Source organism: Phaethon aethereus (assembly GCF_964289735.1).
Source record: "Phaethon aethereus genome assembly, chromosome: 1".
Lineage (NCBI taxonomy): Eukaryota > Metazoa > Chordata > Aves > Phaethontiformes > Phaethontidae > Phaethon > Phaethon aethereus.
The window spans coordinates 193064933-193079370 of record NC_138575.1 but is presented as its reverse complement, the minus strand read 5'-3'; the positions used below and the strand labels follow the sequence as shown (position 1 = coordinate 193079370).

The 14438-nt window shown below is 41.0% G+C and overlaps 1 protein-coding gene across 1 annotated transcript in view; it reads left to right on the top strand.

Moving 5' to 3' along the window:
- The first annotated feature begins 9162 nt into the window (after positions 1 to 9162).
- The window catches only part of COG6 (component of oligomeric golgi complex 6), a 58520-nt gene continuing 53244 nt past the window's right edge, over positions 9163 to 14438 (top strand). Inside the window, exons 1-4 of the mRNA XM_082000611.1 lie at positions 9163 to 9461; positions 10061 to 10204; positions 10571 to 10642; positions 14334 to 14392. Of these exons, the coding sequence (XP_081856737.1) occupies positions 9336 to 9461; positions 10061 to 10204; positions 10571 to 10642; positions 14334 to 14392 (401 nt within the window). The 5' untranslated portion in view covers positions 9163 to 9335. The remainder of the gene's footprint in view (positions 9462 to 10060; positions 10205 to 10570; positions 10643 to 14333; positions 14393 to 14438) is intronic.

Here is a 14438-nt window from a genome sequence, read left to right as displayed (position 1 = left end):
CGAGGTGCGTTTGCAGAACATGCAAGGGTGACTTTAGTGGCACAGTTTGCATTAACTGTGTGTATTTGTGAACGAGATGCAAGGCATCGTCATGTTCCTCCCCTCCAAGGCTTTTGCCGCACAGATGGAGCTGAGCTGCCTCTCCCTAGCAATCATTTGCATCTAGGTCACCATAGTAGATCACATTCCCAAGGATGAGGCTAATGATTTCTGGGGTTTTTAGAAAAGAAAGCTGAAAATCCTCTTGTTGGGGACAAAGGCCAATTCATTTTACAAATGGAAGCTCATTTCCTCCCCGTCATACCCTGAGGTTTGCACAGATCTCAGGCAATTGTGAAGCTGGAACCTCTGAAATCTCACACAGATTCATTCACAAAAAAATTGTAATGCCAACTCTTGTCAGCTGAAACCCAAACAGTGCCCACTTTCGGGTCTATGAATGTCCGCAACATATTCTCAGTGTGGGAGGAACCAAATTCATTTTTTTAAAAGCTTTCTAAAAGACTTGTCAATAGGAAATCCAGTACATATGTAGCATTCATATACTGACACGTGTATGCATTTATGTATTGTACATATATACCTATACCTCCACATATTAAAAATACTGCACAGGGAAAACCTAAGACCCAAATTGGACCGTAAAGCCCAGGCTACCTGCCCTTGCACTGTGAGTGGGGAGGGATAGGCACCTATTCATCCACAGTGGGTTGAATTGTGTTCCGGCCATGCCTTGTGCTCACAGGGAAGCTGCAGCAAGCTGCAGAGGAGGTGTATCTCGGTCTGTGTGTCTGTGTTAATCTTTGGCTTTGGCCCGTGTTATCCTTCCAAATTACAAATTCTTCTTCCTATGTCATTCGAACGCATCCTTTCCTGTTCCCACCAAAAGCTGCATGCCCTGGAAAGAGCTCTTAACTGCCTGTAAAAGGGTTCTCTCTATATTGTGTTGTAGCAAAATAACCTAGTCATAGATTGTGCTTCTGAAATATAACCATATAGTTCAATATTCCTTTTCCCAATGAAAAAGCTAATTAGCAAGGTTGTTACAGTTGCCACTGATAAGGGGGAAGATAGTAATTCCATTAATGTGCTCACAGGAACTTCATTTATATTACCTCTTAACCTTTACAAGGATATTATCATTTCAATAATTAATTGCTTTTTGCCATTTAATTTGCAGTTTACCATTTTCAAGCTAAATTACCCATTACACTGAGGACTCTTTTTTTTTTTTTTTTTTTAAAACTTTCACTCAAATATACACCACAAGCTGTCCTTTGAGAGCTAGGTATTTGCTAAGCCACTTTCACACGTGTCTGAGAAGAGAGGACTGTGGTAGTTCCGTGTATTAAAGAACCGCCCATCGCTTGGGCCTTTAACTATCTGGAGGAAAATGAGGCAGAATGGGGCTGAGGCAGTCATGAGGAGGGAATTAAATCTTATTCTCTTCCTCCAAATTCAGGAAGGCAATGCATCCTTCCTCTGATTGATGCAGCAAGAGTTGTCTTTCCTCTTTCTTCACAACCATCTTGTCTCTGCAGCTGAAGTTAATCTATGCTGCAATACCCATCTGTGAGTGTTTCTGTTAACTTCAGTGACTGAAAAATGAAAGGAACTTTGGCTCAGCCTTGTAAAACACAGAAACTCTGTCCATGAATTACCCAGCACTTAAGCACATCTTCAAACCAGTGCCCGACACTTTGGAGAACGGAGCTCAACACATGTATTCCTGCTCACACTCAAGTCTCTAGTAAAACAACCATTCATTTCAATGAATCAGACACAAGCAGATATCCCTGCGGCAGTGTGCTGGCATACGATCTCTGCTACTGATAATAAAAATTGTGTCCAAATCTCATCATGCTGAAAGAAAATTGGATTAATATTGGTATCTTGGAAGGTGAGTAATGCATCCCAAGTAGGTATATCTCTGATAGAGTGAAACACATACCTATGAGAGATGGATTTGCATGGGAAGATGGAGAGGAGGTGACAGAATGAATAAAGAAAGGAGACACAGGAGAAGAGGAAACAGAAGAAGCAGGTATGAACTAGACCGCGCCACTGATTTATGAATGAAAAACTAATTTTTTTTTTTTCTGATTCAGGTGCAAAAATCAAACTAGCCCTTGGGCAGTTCTACCTTTGCAACTGGTAAGTCCATGATATGTCACCCAAAATGATATGCATCTGGATGATATGTCACATGCCTACAGGCACCAAGTGTATCATTTTACTGTGGAAATAAGACATTTTATTTATTTAATTGTAAAATCAAACATTCTCCCCCCCCTCCCTTCTCCATGAGTATAAGGAGAGTCTGGGCTTACGCTAGCACTCAAACACAGTGTTTCATTTCTACAGCACTGAAGCTGGGGCATACTCTCAATATTATTTGTAGGCAAGTCAAAAGACACAGTTAGGCCAACAGGGGTAAAAACAAAATAAGAGTCTAGCCAATGGTCCATCATACAAGTTTGCAATGCAGCCAGTGGAGAGGACTAGGTAGGAATCTCAGGATGAACTGCCTTCTGAAAGTGCCTTTCTTTGACTCACTTGATAGACAGGAGGCCTGGATGGTTAGCTATAGACTTCACCCCTGACTTTTACATGGTAGAAGATTGGTGAGATGTATCCCACCATAAGTACTTAATTTTGTCTTCAAATCTTCAGGTATCCAAGTTGAAGAAAGTGAGAAGAGATTCAGGCCACTTAATATTCAGAGCTCCCTATATCAGCAGTGGATCAGCAATCACAGCACTAGTAAAGCAGCAAAATAGTCTGCTTTTTGACCTGTGAAAGGAAAGGCTAGCTCCATGCCAGCATGGGCTTTTCTTGCCATAAGCTTTCCACAGTGAGGCACAAATGTTGCTTGAAGACAATCTGCTAATTTCTGCCAGTTAGCACTGCAGTCTGCAATCTGGGTAAGGCACCTGATGCTCCTCTTTAAGGTGTTACTGTGCCTATATTATTAGGGCTCAGGACTTTATCACATAAAAGGCCATGTATGGAACAGAAGTAGAAAGAAGCCACTAACCATCAAAATTAACATTAAAATATCCTTTCAAAACCTCCAAACTGGCAGTTCAGTCAACATGAAACATTTGCTTTTTGAAAGGCATGTGCTCTGCATGCACAAAAATGTTTTAAGGTGTCATGGTTTAAGGGAAGTTGACAGTGATGTGTGATGTATGAACAGGCTGATGATATTCTGAGGAGAGCTCTACCTGCATGGACAAAAAAGTCCTTGCTAGTTTGTATGCAAAAGGAAGCTTGGGGCCTATTCTAGGGAACCTGATGGTCTCTTGTAATTAATACTGTAATTGGAGGTTGCTCGAAATGCTGCGTAAGCTCCTGCCAGGGAGCGCGAGTGCTTCACAAAGCTGTTGACGCCGTGCTGTACACCAGCAGAACCAACCTACTCGGCTGTGGTAGATGCTGACACAGAACTCCTGGGTTGGCAAAACTCTCATCGGAGGAGCAAAATGCGCAACGCATTTTCCTTCCAATGTAATCACAGAGCGACGTCAGTACTATCCAACCATCTGACAGCCGCAACACCCAGGGTGGCAAGGCTGAGCTGTCTCCTCTCTGCATTTCAAAGCAGGCAGTCCATCACCGTGCTCCCACCTGCTGTCCCACAGCCACCCAGCGAGCCCCAGGACAGGCTAAGTTGCTACCACTCTGCTCGGTCTTGACAGATCTGCCCAGACTCATTGCAGCCTCACTATTTCAGATTGCAAATGGATAAATATGCACCAGGGATGTCAAAGTTTAGAAACAAATTTGCTTCCTACAGCTTTTGCCTTCCCTTGGTGACATAATTATTGGCTTCCAGTCATGGGGATGCCAACCTTGTAATAATGCCATGAAGGCAGAAATGACCACCAGAAAGGGATGGCAGGTAATTTGAGCAAGAAACTGCAGGGTTAAACATATGCCTTCTGGAGATGAGCAGATCTTTGCAGAGAAATAGTTTGCAACTCATCTGCAGTGACTGCGACCAGTGTCAGCCGTTAAGTAATAAGTTATTTTTATCCACTGCAGCTCTCCAGCATCTCTGAGGGTGATGGCATCTTGCCAAGGCACTGGAAGGGTGGCATAAGCTGACACACAAAGATGAATGGTTGAGGCAAGCCCGGAGGACACTTCTGAGTCAACTTTACAGAGGGAATCAAATCCAAATACATCAGGTATCTCCACACTGGAGCTGCTGAGAAGTTGTTTTGCATCCCTCCTGACGGATTTCAGAGAGTGCGACTTCTGGTATTTTGGAAACTTTTATTTTTCCTGCTATAGCAGTAAAGTTCTAATAAATTCACCCAAACTGATGAGCACTAGGGAAACCTGTTTATGACACCCATACCTGTAAAATTAGGTTGATGTAGTATCTTGGAATCCTGTGTGAATCCTGAATGACAGCAGTATATGCTACATGTATCACATGTCTTCAGCGACTTGAACTGTAAACACAAAATGACTATAATGGTTGGGTTCTGGGGATAAAAAGAATTGCCTAAGCTATACAGGCATTTCAGTGACGAAAAGTTATGGTTCATCACTAGCTGTAGAGGCTTAAGGCAGTGGTCTGAATTTCCATTAAGGGATTGCAATGAACAGCCTATTCACAAGAAAGACGCCAGAAAAGTCAAGGGAAGAAAAAAATAACAAATTAAACTGAGATGCGTAAGACATGGGTATTTGACCCACAGGCCTGGATTAAAATAGAGCAGTTGGAGGAGCTGTCGAAAAAGGGAACTCTGCCAAGTCTGCAGCAGTTATCATCTGTGTTATAACTTGTGCTGCTGATGTACTAACTCAAAAAGCATTTTTTCTAATGCCATCATTCCCATGATTTATTAGATCTACCTTTGGCTTCTCATGATCCATGTCATGATCCCATAGATGGCCTTGTGTTGATCGGCTGATGTGAAGGCACTGCCCAGTAATTTAGGTATCATTCTCTAGATTTTCTTTGCTACTGACTGACCTCAGCTGAGATCAGGACATACTGAAGGGTACTGTTTCTTTGACTGATGGTGAATAGTTGTAATTTTTGTTCAGTTGTTCAGGCTACTCTTATTTCATCTGTAAAACAGAACACATTCCAGAGACTTTTTGCCAGTGGGACATAGGCAGTCGTTTCTTGAAGAGAAAGGATAGCAGGTCTGGCATACACCATTAGCATTATACTATGTGTTACTCATGTCTTGCTTCTACTTTTTTTTTGCAAATATATTCCTCTTTCTTGTTATATTGTTATAATTATAACAATAATCTCCTATATTACAGATCTCATCGGCATACTAATTGGCATATGCAAAGGAAGATAAGCCTTATAACTCAGCCACAGAGACACGGTGTCACTAAGGTGATGCCGTTAGTTAGCCACAAGCAGATATTAGTTCTCCTGGCTCCACCATCTAAGCCATTTGTTTCTTTTTTTCTACATGAAATTTGGTCCCTCACTGAAGTGAGTGGCATGAACAAGGCTGTTGACCTTGCTGGAGATGTGGCCACATAGTTTAGACAGCCACGTCCTTACAGAAGTCCTGTATTCTGTAGAGTTCTAGAGCCGAATGTATTTAGACCAAATCCTGTTAGTTTTGCTAACACAGTACTTCCCTTGAAATCAATGGTTGGGTTTTTTAGCAGGAGTTGAACAGGAAGATTTCATGGGTTTGGTATGCATTAAAGTGCATACTCTACTGCTAGTGTTATCTTTTCAGTGAGTTATAACAAACAGGAGTTTGCAGCTCCTCAACCAGGTGGCTGATTCAGCATCACATATATTATAGCCACTATTGCTGACTGTGAGGCATGACAATAAATCCTCAAATGAGATAGCATGAGCTAACCAAAAACTTCAGAACTGTACATTCTTCTGGAGCGTCAACGGACACAGACAGGTTTCACCACATGACTACAGGTTGCTGTCAGCGTGACCTTTGGCCAAATCACTCATGGAGTCATTAATTTGCAGAATGGGGTCAAGTCTGTCTGAGCTTTTGAAAAATTGTTAGCTCAAGGAATGGGCTGATTTGGCCTGCTGAAAAGTATCTACAAGAGTAACCTCTTGGAAAATAAACTGACAAAAAATCCAATTCTGATTGACTTAAAGACACAAATCATTTTCCTGTGCTCCCGCTTATCAGCTGGATTTTCTAGCCCAACCACAGCACAAAATAACTTCAAAATGTTGCACAAAGCCAATTAATAATTTGATGGCAGAGAAATAGTGACGAACATAAGGCAGTGATGGACTTCTTTTGGGGTACATTGTGTGCAGTGGAGAGCCTGACAGAGCTGAGTACCACTCTCCTGACCTTCTATAGGGGCTGCAGCATAAAGGACTATTATCACTTCCACAGGGATGGTGTAGCAGCAAGTTAATAAAGCCAGCCTCCTGCATTCCTCGCTCTTCTTCACTGCATCTTAAAGCATCAGGACCTGTAAACTGTATGTAACAGTATCATTGTCAAATTCTTTTTATCTATTACACTGTAAGAAGATACAATTAATTATGGGCATTTGCTGTATGACCTTGTCACCTCCCTGACTTCACTTCATAACCTTTCCTGTTCCTATATCTTCCATGCATCATACAGAGGTAAGCTCTGCATTAGTCTATCCCTCCTTCCTTCCTTCATTCTTTCCATCCTCCTTTTCTCCTTCTCTCCCTTCTTCCCTCTCCTTCTATTCTTCTTCTTTCTGAGTATTTTTATATTTTCTTTTTCCTTCATCATAAAAATCTTCTTTCTCACCCTGCCTGTGATGACACCCATAGCAAGGGCTATTCCCCCTTCTCTATATTTAAGAAAGCATTCCCTTTATGTCCTGCTTTATTACTCCGCCCCCCTTTTGCCACAGGGTAGGGAAATGGCAGCTCCAGTCATGTCTTTGGGGCCAGTCAACCTATTGATCCACTGGAGTTTTATTATTATTTAGCCCTTTGAGGAACAGATTCAGGTGACTACTACAAACCTTTTTGTCTTTGCCTTCAAAAAGTACATGTACTTCAAAGCATTTGAAAGTGCAACTGCATTATTAGCTTGGGCTACCTTAGATAGCAGGTGGCATTCCACAGACCACTCCTTGTTCTGCAGGCTAAACTGTGGTCCTGTCTGTAGAGCACCAAATACGTGTATTGTGAACACTTTCACCAGCTGCATAGTGCTAACAGTTATTTTGCTGTCTAGTCTTGGGAAAAACAAACAAACAAAAAACATAATAAGGAACTAAGATAAGAAAATCAACAGAAAATTGCAAATAGCCTGCAAATATTATTCATATTGGAAAAAGAGAGCTTTTTTTTTTTTTTTTTTTTGTAGCTACGCCTAATATTCCTAATAGAAGAGAAGAAGATAAGCCCTGGTGCCCTCATACAAATACTTCTTTCAGTTGTGGGAGCTTAAAAAGTGCTCCCTTGATTATCTCTTCTGATTTTCCTGGGAGAACACATGTGCGGATAAACACACGCTGTTTCAATATCCTATAGGTTCCTGCCAGCCCAGTGTTACGTTAGCTAGAAACATTCTTGCTTGTGAAACACAGTATTGAAAAAATGTGCACCCATCAAGGAGCATCTGACAGTAGAACTGGATGCTTCAAAAGAAAATGCATGTACCAACTGATAGAGGAAAATCTTTGCGGCTCCTTGTATGTTTGTGGTATAACTTGCCGGACGAGATTTGGCAATGGTCTTGACTTATCTCACACTTGTGGTTCAGATGTTCAAGTCTTTCTGACTTCAAGGTGTGCCTTCACTCTGTCAACTCACCTAACAGGTTAACAGCATTTAAAACATTCAAACTGTGAACAACATCCAATTTCTAGTTGGGAGGGGATCTTTCTAATAATGGGATTTTCTTGACATGCTTAAATATTAATTGCTCACACCTGGGGTGACTGCATGCCGTTTTATTGCTCCATTTGAAGTCTATGGAAAATTCCTCACATAGAGAAGGGAGATCCTGGCTCCCGGAAGCTTAGTCAGGAGTAAAGGACATCTAAGAGGAGATAACATGAGCGAAATAAGGGGAGGAACAGAAACTAAGAAGGGAAACAAGGTGTCTGAAAATACTTGCAAACCTGCTTTCTGAATAGCCAAGAGTAGAAACAAGGCACTATACCAGGCTGTTCAGAAAAGCTGGGCTTTTATGCAGAGGACCTGTGTGAGGAAGCAAACAAAAAAGAAAAATTAAATAGAAAAATGTCCTATCACTACCCCCATCATGCTAAGATTTCAGGTGGTGGGCTCTGATCATAAAAGTTTTTCTTGAGATAAATGACTCGGACTGAAAAAAAAAATAGTAAGTGGTTTAAAACATTCAGAAGTTCAGTGCACCACCCTGGGCATAACGGCAAACGCTACTCTATTTGCTTGCAGGTCTTTTCAGGAAGAGCCTACAGAAGAGCAACGTGAAGTCCCCAAACTCCTGAAGAGTTAAGCTACTGCTTGAGTCTTTGCTTTTGAGCCACACACCATCAGAAAAATGGAACAGACTTTCAACTGTATGTGCAAGGCATTGCTGTTTTCAGAGTTAATACCATGGTGGAACTCTCATCTTCTTAGGTAACAGCTGCGTGCTGTATATAGTCATCTTCTTTCCATGGCATCTTACCTTCATCTGTGTACCTGCTTTTCGTCCTTTGGAAAAGCTCACAGAAACCACTTCATCGCACCTCAGAGCTTGACATGGGATGTGTCATGGCTGCAGGACAGGAGAGGGGCCCACAGCCAGGCTCCTGTGGCTGTTTGACCCAGTATCACCAAAATGGCACCGCCGCGGGTCCCAGGCCAGAGCTGCCAGGCTGTCCAGAGGAGCAAAGCCCGCTGCTGCCATGCTGGGGGACACGGATCACACCACGGCCCCGGCTCACAAAGCCACGTCTCCTTCGCTCTGCAGCAGAGAGGCAGCTCCACTGCTCTGGAGCTGCGAGGAGACCTCGGGGGTAAAACCTCTGTACCAGTAAATGCACAGCCAGAGCAAGACACCCTTTTCATTTTGACACACGTTTACTGTCATTGCTATTAGCTTGTACAATTATTTTTCCTTTTTAGTTCTGCTCATAACTAAAGGATTTATTTAATGAAATAAATATGGCAATCTGGCGTCAGGAAGTGAACACTCTTGCTTATCATCAATCCAAAATCTTTTATTTATTCCCCTGAGTGCCACCTGTACCAGGGACCAAACCTCCAGGTCTCACAACCAAGCGCCGCGGGCCTGCGCCCTGGGCCGGGCCGGAACCAAAGCCCCGGGAGTGCGTTTCCGCCGGAGCCGGTCCGCCGCCGCGACGCTGGGTGCGGGCGTCCGGTGAGGACCGCAGCTATGACCGACACGGCCGCACCGCCGCCGGCCGCTGTCCCCGCGCCGGGGCTCCCGGCTGCCCCCGGTAGCAACCCGCTGTCCCGCAAGCTCAACAAGATCCTGGAGACTCGGCTGGACAACGACAAGGTGTGGCGGGCGGCGGCTGAGGGGTCGAGGCGGGGGCCGGGGCCTGCCCGGCGGGGAGCGCCCTGCGGCGATCAGCCGGATGAGCCGTCAGGGGCTGCGAGCCCCGATAGGCTCCGAAATTGGCAAGCGAGCCGTGTCATACCCTCAGTTCCGCTGCGCAGTCACAAGCTGATGTTTGCAGCGTTAATTAAAAATAAAATTCGTTTTTGCTTCACCAGTGACATGCCACGCGCCTGTTCGTTCCCTCTAAATCGTAGGGAGGTTTGTATTGCTTAGCTCAGAGAGCACTTCTTAAGCTTTTTCGGATTTAAATGTTTTCTAGCAATGGATAGGTCATGCTTTAACCAGAGGTAATCTGATTAAACCTATTGTAGAATAGTAGACAAAGTTGTATGTTATACGAGAAAGACTCAGCAATTATTTTAGTTATTTAACAACTGATCTGGACTGTGTTTAGGTAGGCTTTTTTCTTCTAAAACCACTTAGTAGTTTGGGGTTTTTTTCCCCTCCCTAAAACTATGAACTTGGCATGTTCACAAGACGATGTAACTTGCTTCTTTGTAACTGTGTGGAAGGTTAAGCTCTTTCTTATTTTCTAGGAAATGCTGGAAGCACTCAAGGCTCTCTCGACCTTTTTTGTCGAAAACAGTTTGCGCACCCGAAGAAATTTGCGTGGAGACATTGAACGACGAAGCTTAGCCATAAATGAAGAATTCGTCCACATATTCAAGCAAGTTAAAGAGGTAGTGTTTTTACAGTGTGACTAGGTATTTTGCAAGGTTATTGCTATATAATTTGAAGTTTAAAAAAAGTAAAAAGGCTTAAGGAAGATTTTGACTTTCCAGGACAAACATACTTTTACAGTAAAATTGTTTCATCATTTGTTTCATTTGATGTAAATCCTTTGCAGAGGGGGGTGATGTTTCAAACAGGTAAAAATCCTAAGTGAATGTTGATCTTTGGAGCTGCCTTTGCTCCATTGATTAACAGGGAGTCTAGACTGACTATGTTCCTTGTACCTTGGGCATCTCATTTTGATGGGATGAAGCTGGGCCTAGGTATGCCATTTCTGATTTAAAGCAGACTTACTGTTATTTGAACTTATTTAGGAGCTTGAGAGTATAAACGAAGATGTGCAAGCGATGAGCAGCTGCTGTGAAGATATGTCCAGTCGTTTGAAGGTAATATATAAATAGATGTGCTTTGTATGTTTTTCCTTTTGAGGTGCAACTACTTTCTTTTGAAAGGGTAAATAATTGTTTTGGAAGATTAACAGCAACAGTGAGATGTTTCCATAGTATGCATATTATGTTACTTCAGGATATTAATATGTTTCTTTTTACTTATTTAGAAAATGCGTTGAGGAAGTAACTTTAGTTTCTTCCAAATTGCAATTCAGAATGCAGCTTTATACTTATTTTGAGAATAGCAATGTGATATCCATTTGTATGTGAGTGGAGAGAAAATATTTTATTAGATTGGATGTGTGTGAGATTAAAGGGTTAATTACATTTGTGTATTTCCATTTAAAATTTATGTGCCTTTCCCATTGACTACATCTCTTTAGTTACGTGTTCATATAAACACCTCAAGTGTGTTCATAAGAAAGTATCTTGTAATTCAAAGAGGGAGACAAATCTAGTGTACCATGTTCATTCTATTTGTTTCATAACATTGTCTCAAAATTCTGATACGCAACAAAACCAATTCTGTTTTGTATTAATCTGAATCCATAATATGCTAGAGGGAAAAAAAAAAAGTTGTGTTTTATAGTGCGTTACTAAATCTGGCTTGGGTTTAGTGTACAAGTCCAATATTCAATACAGTGATTTAAAAGGTTTATGGATGCTGAAGTGTAGATGTTTTGCCAAAGCAAATCTGTTCTGCATATAGCACAAGTGAGAATCCTTCACTAAAAAATACTGTGAAAACAGTTGCTTTTTCTGACTTTAGATGTCCCCCTACTTTGATGAATAGGTTTCATAGTTGCTTTTTCTGACTTTAGATGTCCCCCTACTTTGATGAATAGGTTTCATAGTCATTGTATGTATTCCCGTAAGAATGCTTGTAGTCAGATGAACTTGTTCCAAAAAGTGTGAGAGTACAGCATAGCCCACTGCAGTACTTAACTTTCAACTTTGGAAGGCAATGGGAAGTGCACCTCGGAGGTCTCAGATCTCTTTGAACACTGTTAATGTGGATGTATTCCCTCGTGCAGTTCAGGAACTGTTTGATTAAACTCTTAGATGTGGAAATGAGTCAAGGGTCCATGCAGATTTTTGCTCTTTTCTGTCTTTAGATCATGAAGTGTAACTATCGTCTCTGATTTTTTTTTTCCCCCAGAGTAAAGCCACCCTGCAGTGATTTCTTTTTCTATTAAAGTCAGTAGGTAGTTTTGTTCTGTGCCCCCCCTGAGGTTTCCTCTAGAGCCCTGTAGAACTCTGAACTTGTCTCAATTCAACCCATGTTTTCTTTGTCTGTATAAATGTTAAAGTAAGTTAATAAGCCCATGAACAAGCACTCAGTTGTCAAATACTCTGGTATTTTATCTGTAATAGTACATGAAGACTTGCAAGCACGTGCTCTAGCTGAATAAGAAGACAAAGTTGGACTAAAAGTAGAGCAAATAGAAGATTTAAAGATGAGTATCTATAGCATATAAGGCAGAAAAGTGTGCTAAGAGAGCAGAACAAATACAAGATATGAAAGGGACTATATATTGATAAGCCAAAAAGCTTTTTATCTTTTTCATTTCTTAACTTTATAATACCATCCAGTCTGAACAACCAGATACTGTCAGATCTGATTTCAGGACAGTGACTTGGTAAATGCAATGGCTGAAAGGGAGAGAAGGAGGCAAGTGCTGGAATGGTAGAAAGCGGGGTTGAAAGATAAGAAAAGTTGTAATTAGTATACTGAGGTGGAGAGGAAGAGAAAAATATTTCTATTTCAGATCTGCAAGAAACATCAAATACAAGCTTTCTAATTTTTCTGGCATGTCTGACTTTTCTGCCAGTTACCTTGTTTTGTTTAGATGTAAGTTCTTACATTACATACAGTAATAACAGTATCTGGGACGTATTTAAATGCATGTAAATAAAAACTGGCTTCTTTGATATATCTGGCTAGATCCAGAAAAACTGCTTTTCCTTCCTTTCTGCTGTCCTACTGTTAGCATTCTTCTTGGCAATTAGTACTTCTGTCCAGAAAGCACTGGAAAAGAAGCAAATCTCTTCTGTCTTTTTGATTTATTAAAATCTGCAACTCTGAAGGAAGGGGGGGGAAAAAAAAGTCTGGAATTAGTAGATTTCCATACTGAATAGTTCAGGTCTAGTCTTCTGTTGTAATTGTCGTCTTTTTTTTTTTTTTTTTTTTTGTTAGGTTGAAGCACTGAAAATCATTATTATTTTAAAAAAGTTTAAAATATAAATACATCTTAAAATCTAAATATTATCTTACGTAAGTTATAAAAAGCTTAAAGAGATCTTAACTTATTTTGGAACTACTAAATGTTCAGTAAATTCTGTCGAGTTTTTCTTAAATTTGCGTGCTAGTCCATAATAGTTTTCTTTAGAAAATTGAGCAGTGCCTGCTGTTTATGTTCATGGAACAGCTCAGTCATCAGAGGGAGCCTGAAGTTGTACTTGAATGGTTGCAGTCCTACTTTCGCCTTTCAAAGTGTTCCTGTACCTTGACTGCTTTTTCCATTGTAACTAATGTAGTGTGGCAGATAGAAAGGCTGAAATGAATCAGTGCGTGTATGTACTTGCGTTAGACCTCTAACGGGTTGCAAGATTGGCATCTTCATTTTGGCAAACACCGTAATTTAGACCTATTACAGTCTTGAAATTATTCACGCAGAATATCTTTATAGCTGTTTCTACCTCTTCACTTGCAGTACTATTCCATACTGATTGCATTTTGATCTTGGTTTTTCTTTTTTGTTGTTAAATCATCTTATTTTTCTTCCTAAATGACCACTGGTGGTGTCCAGTGGGAAACTTCTTGCTGAGCGATAAATTTCAGAACTCTTTAACTTCAGTTGCAGCAATCCCTTTAGTCATGCAGCTGCCGTCTGTAGGTTAATTGTTTCTGATAGCTTCCCTTGCATTGTTATCACTGAACATTTAGGGCTGTGATGAACTTAAGTGCATTGCTCTTAGAATCGTAGAATGTTAGGTTGGAAAAGACCCTTACGATCATGGAGTTGAGCTGCAAACCTAACACTGCCAAGTCCACCACTACACCATGTCCTTAAGTGCCACATCCACATGTCTTTTAAATACCTCCAGGGATGGTGACTCCACCACTTCCCTGGGCAGCCTGTTCCAGTGCTTGACAACCCCTTCAGTGAAGAAATTTTTCCTAATAATTTTTCTTCCTCCTTACTGCCCCGTAGGCTGCTTGGACTGTAGAACTAAACTTGCTTACACGAGCAGAGCTGTATTCGTGTCTAAAATGTCTGTATGGACACTGGTACCGGGCAGTTTAGCATCCGGAGGAACTTGTTTCATTTTTCATTTTGCAATAGCAAGCAATTTACAGTTGGTGGACAAACAAAATAATCAGAACTATTTCTAATATTTATAATAATGTTTTTGTATTAAATATAAATTAAAAAGCAATTGTGTATGAATATAAATATATATCAAGATGAAAATATATATGGATAAGTATATTAATTTATTTTTTCATGCCTGAAAATAGGGAGAGTTAATACTTATTTCAAGAAGGCCTTTTGTTTCAAAGACTACACTCTTTAAACTGCTTATAGTCAGAAAGCTTCAAAAGTGTTACATATTTTAAAGGTTGTGTAATACATTTGAGATGATTGTGTTTTTCACGTGCTTAACAATTCTAATTGTATTCTAGGCAGCAAAGGAACAAACCCAGGACTTGATAGTAAAAACCACAAAACTCCAGGCGGAAAAGTATGTATACCACCTTACTTATTTCTTGAAGACATGACAGCACTGA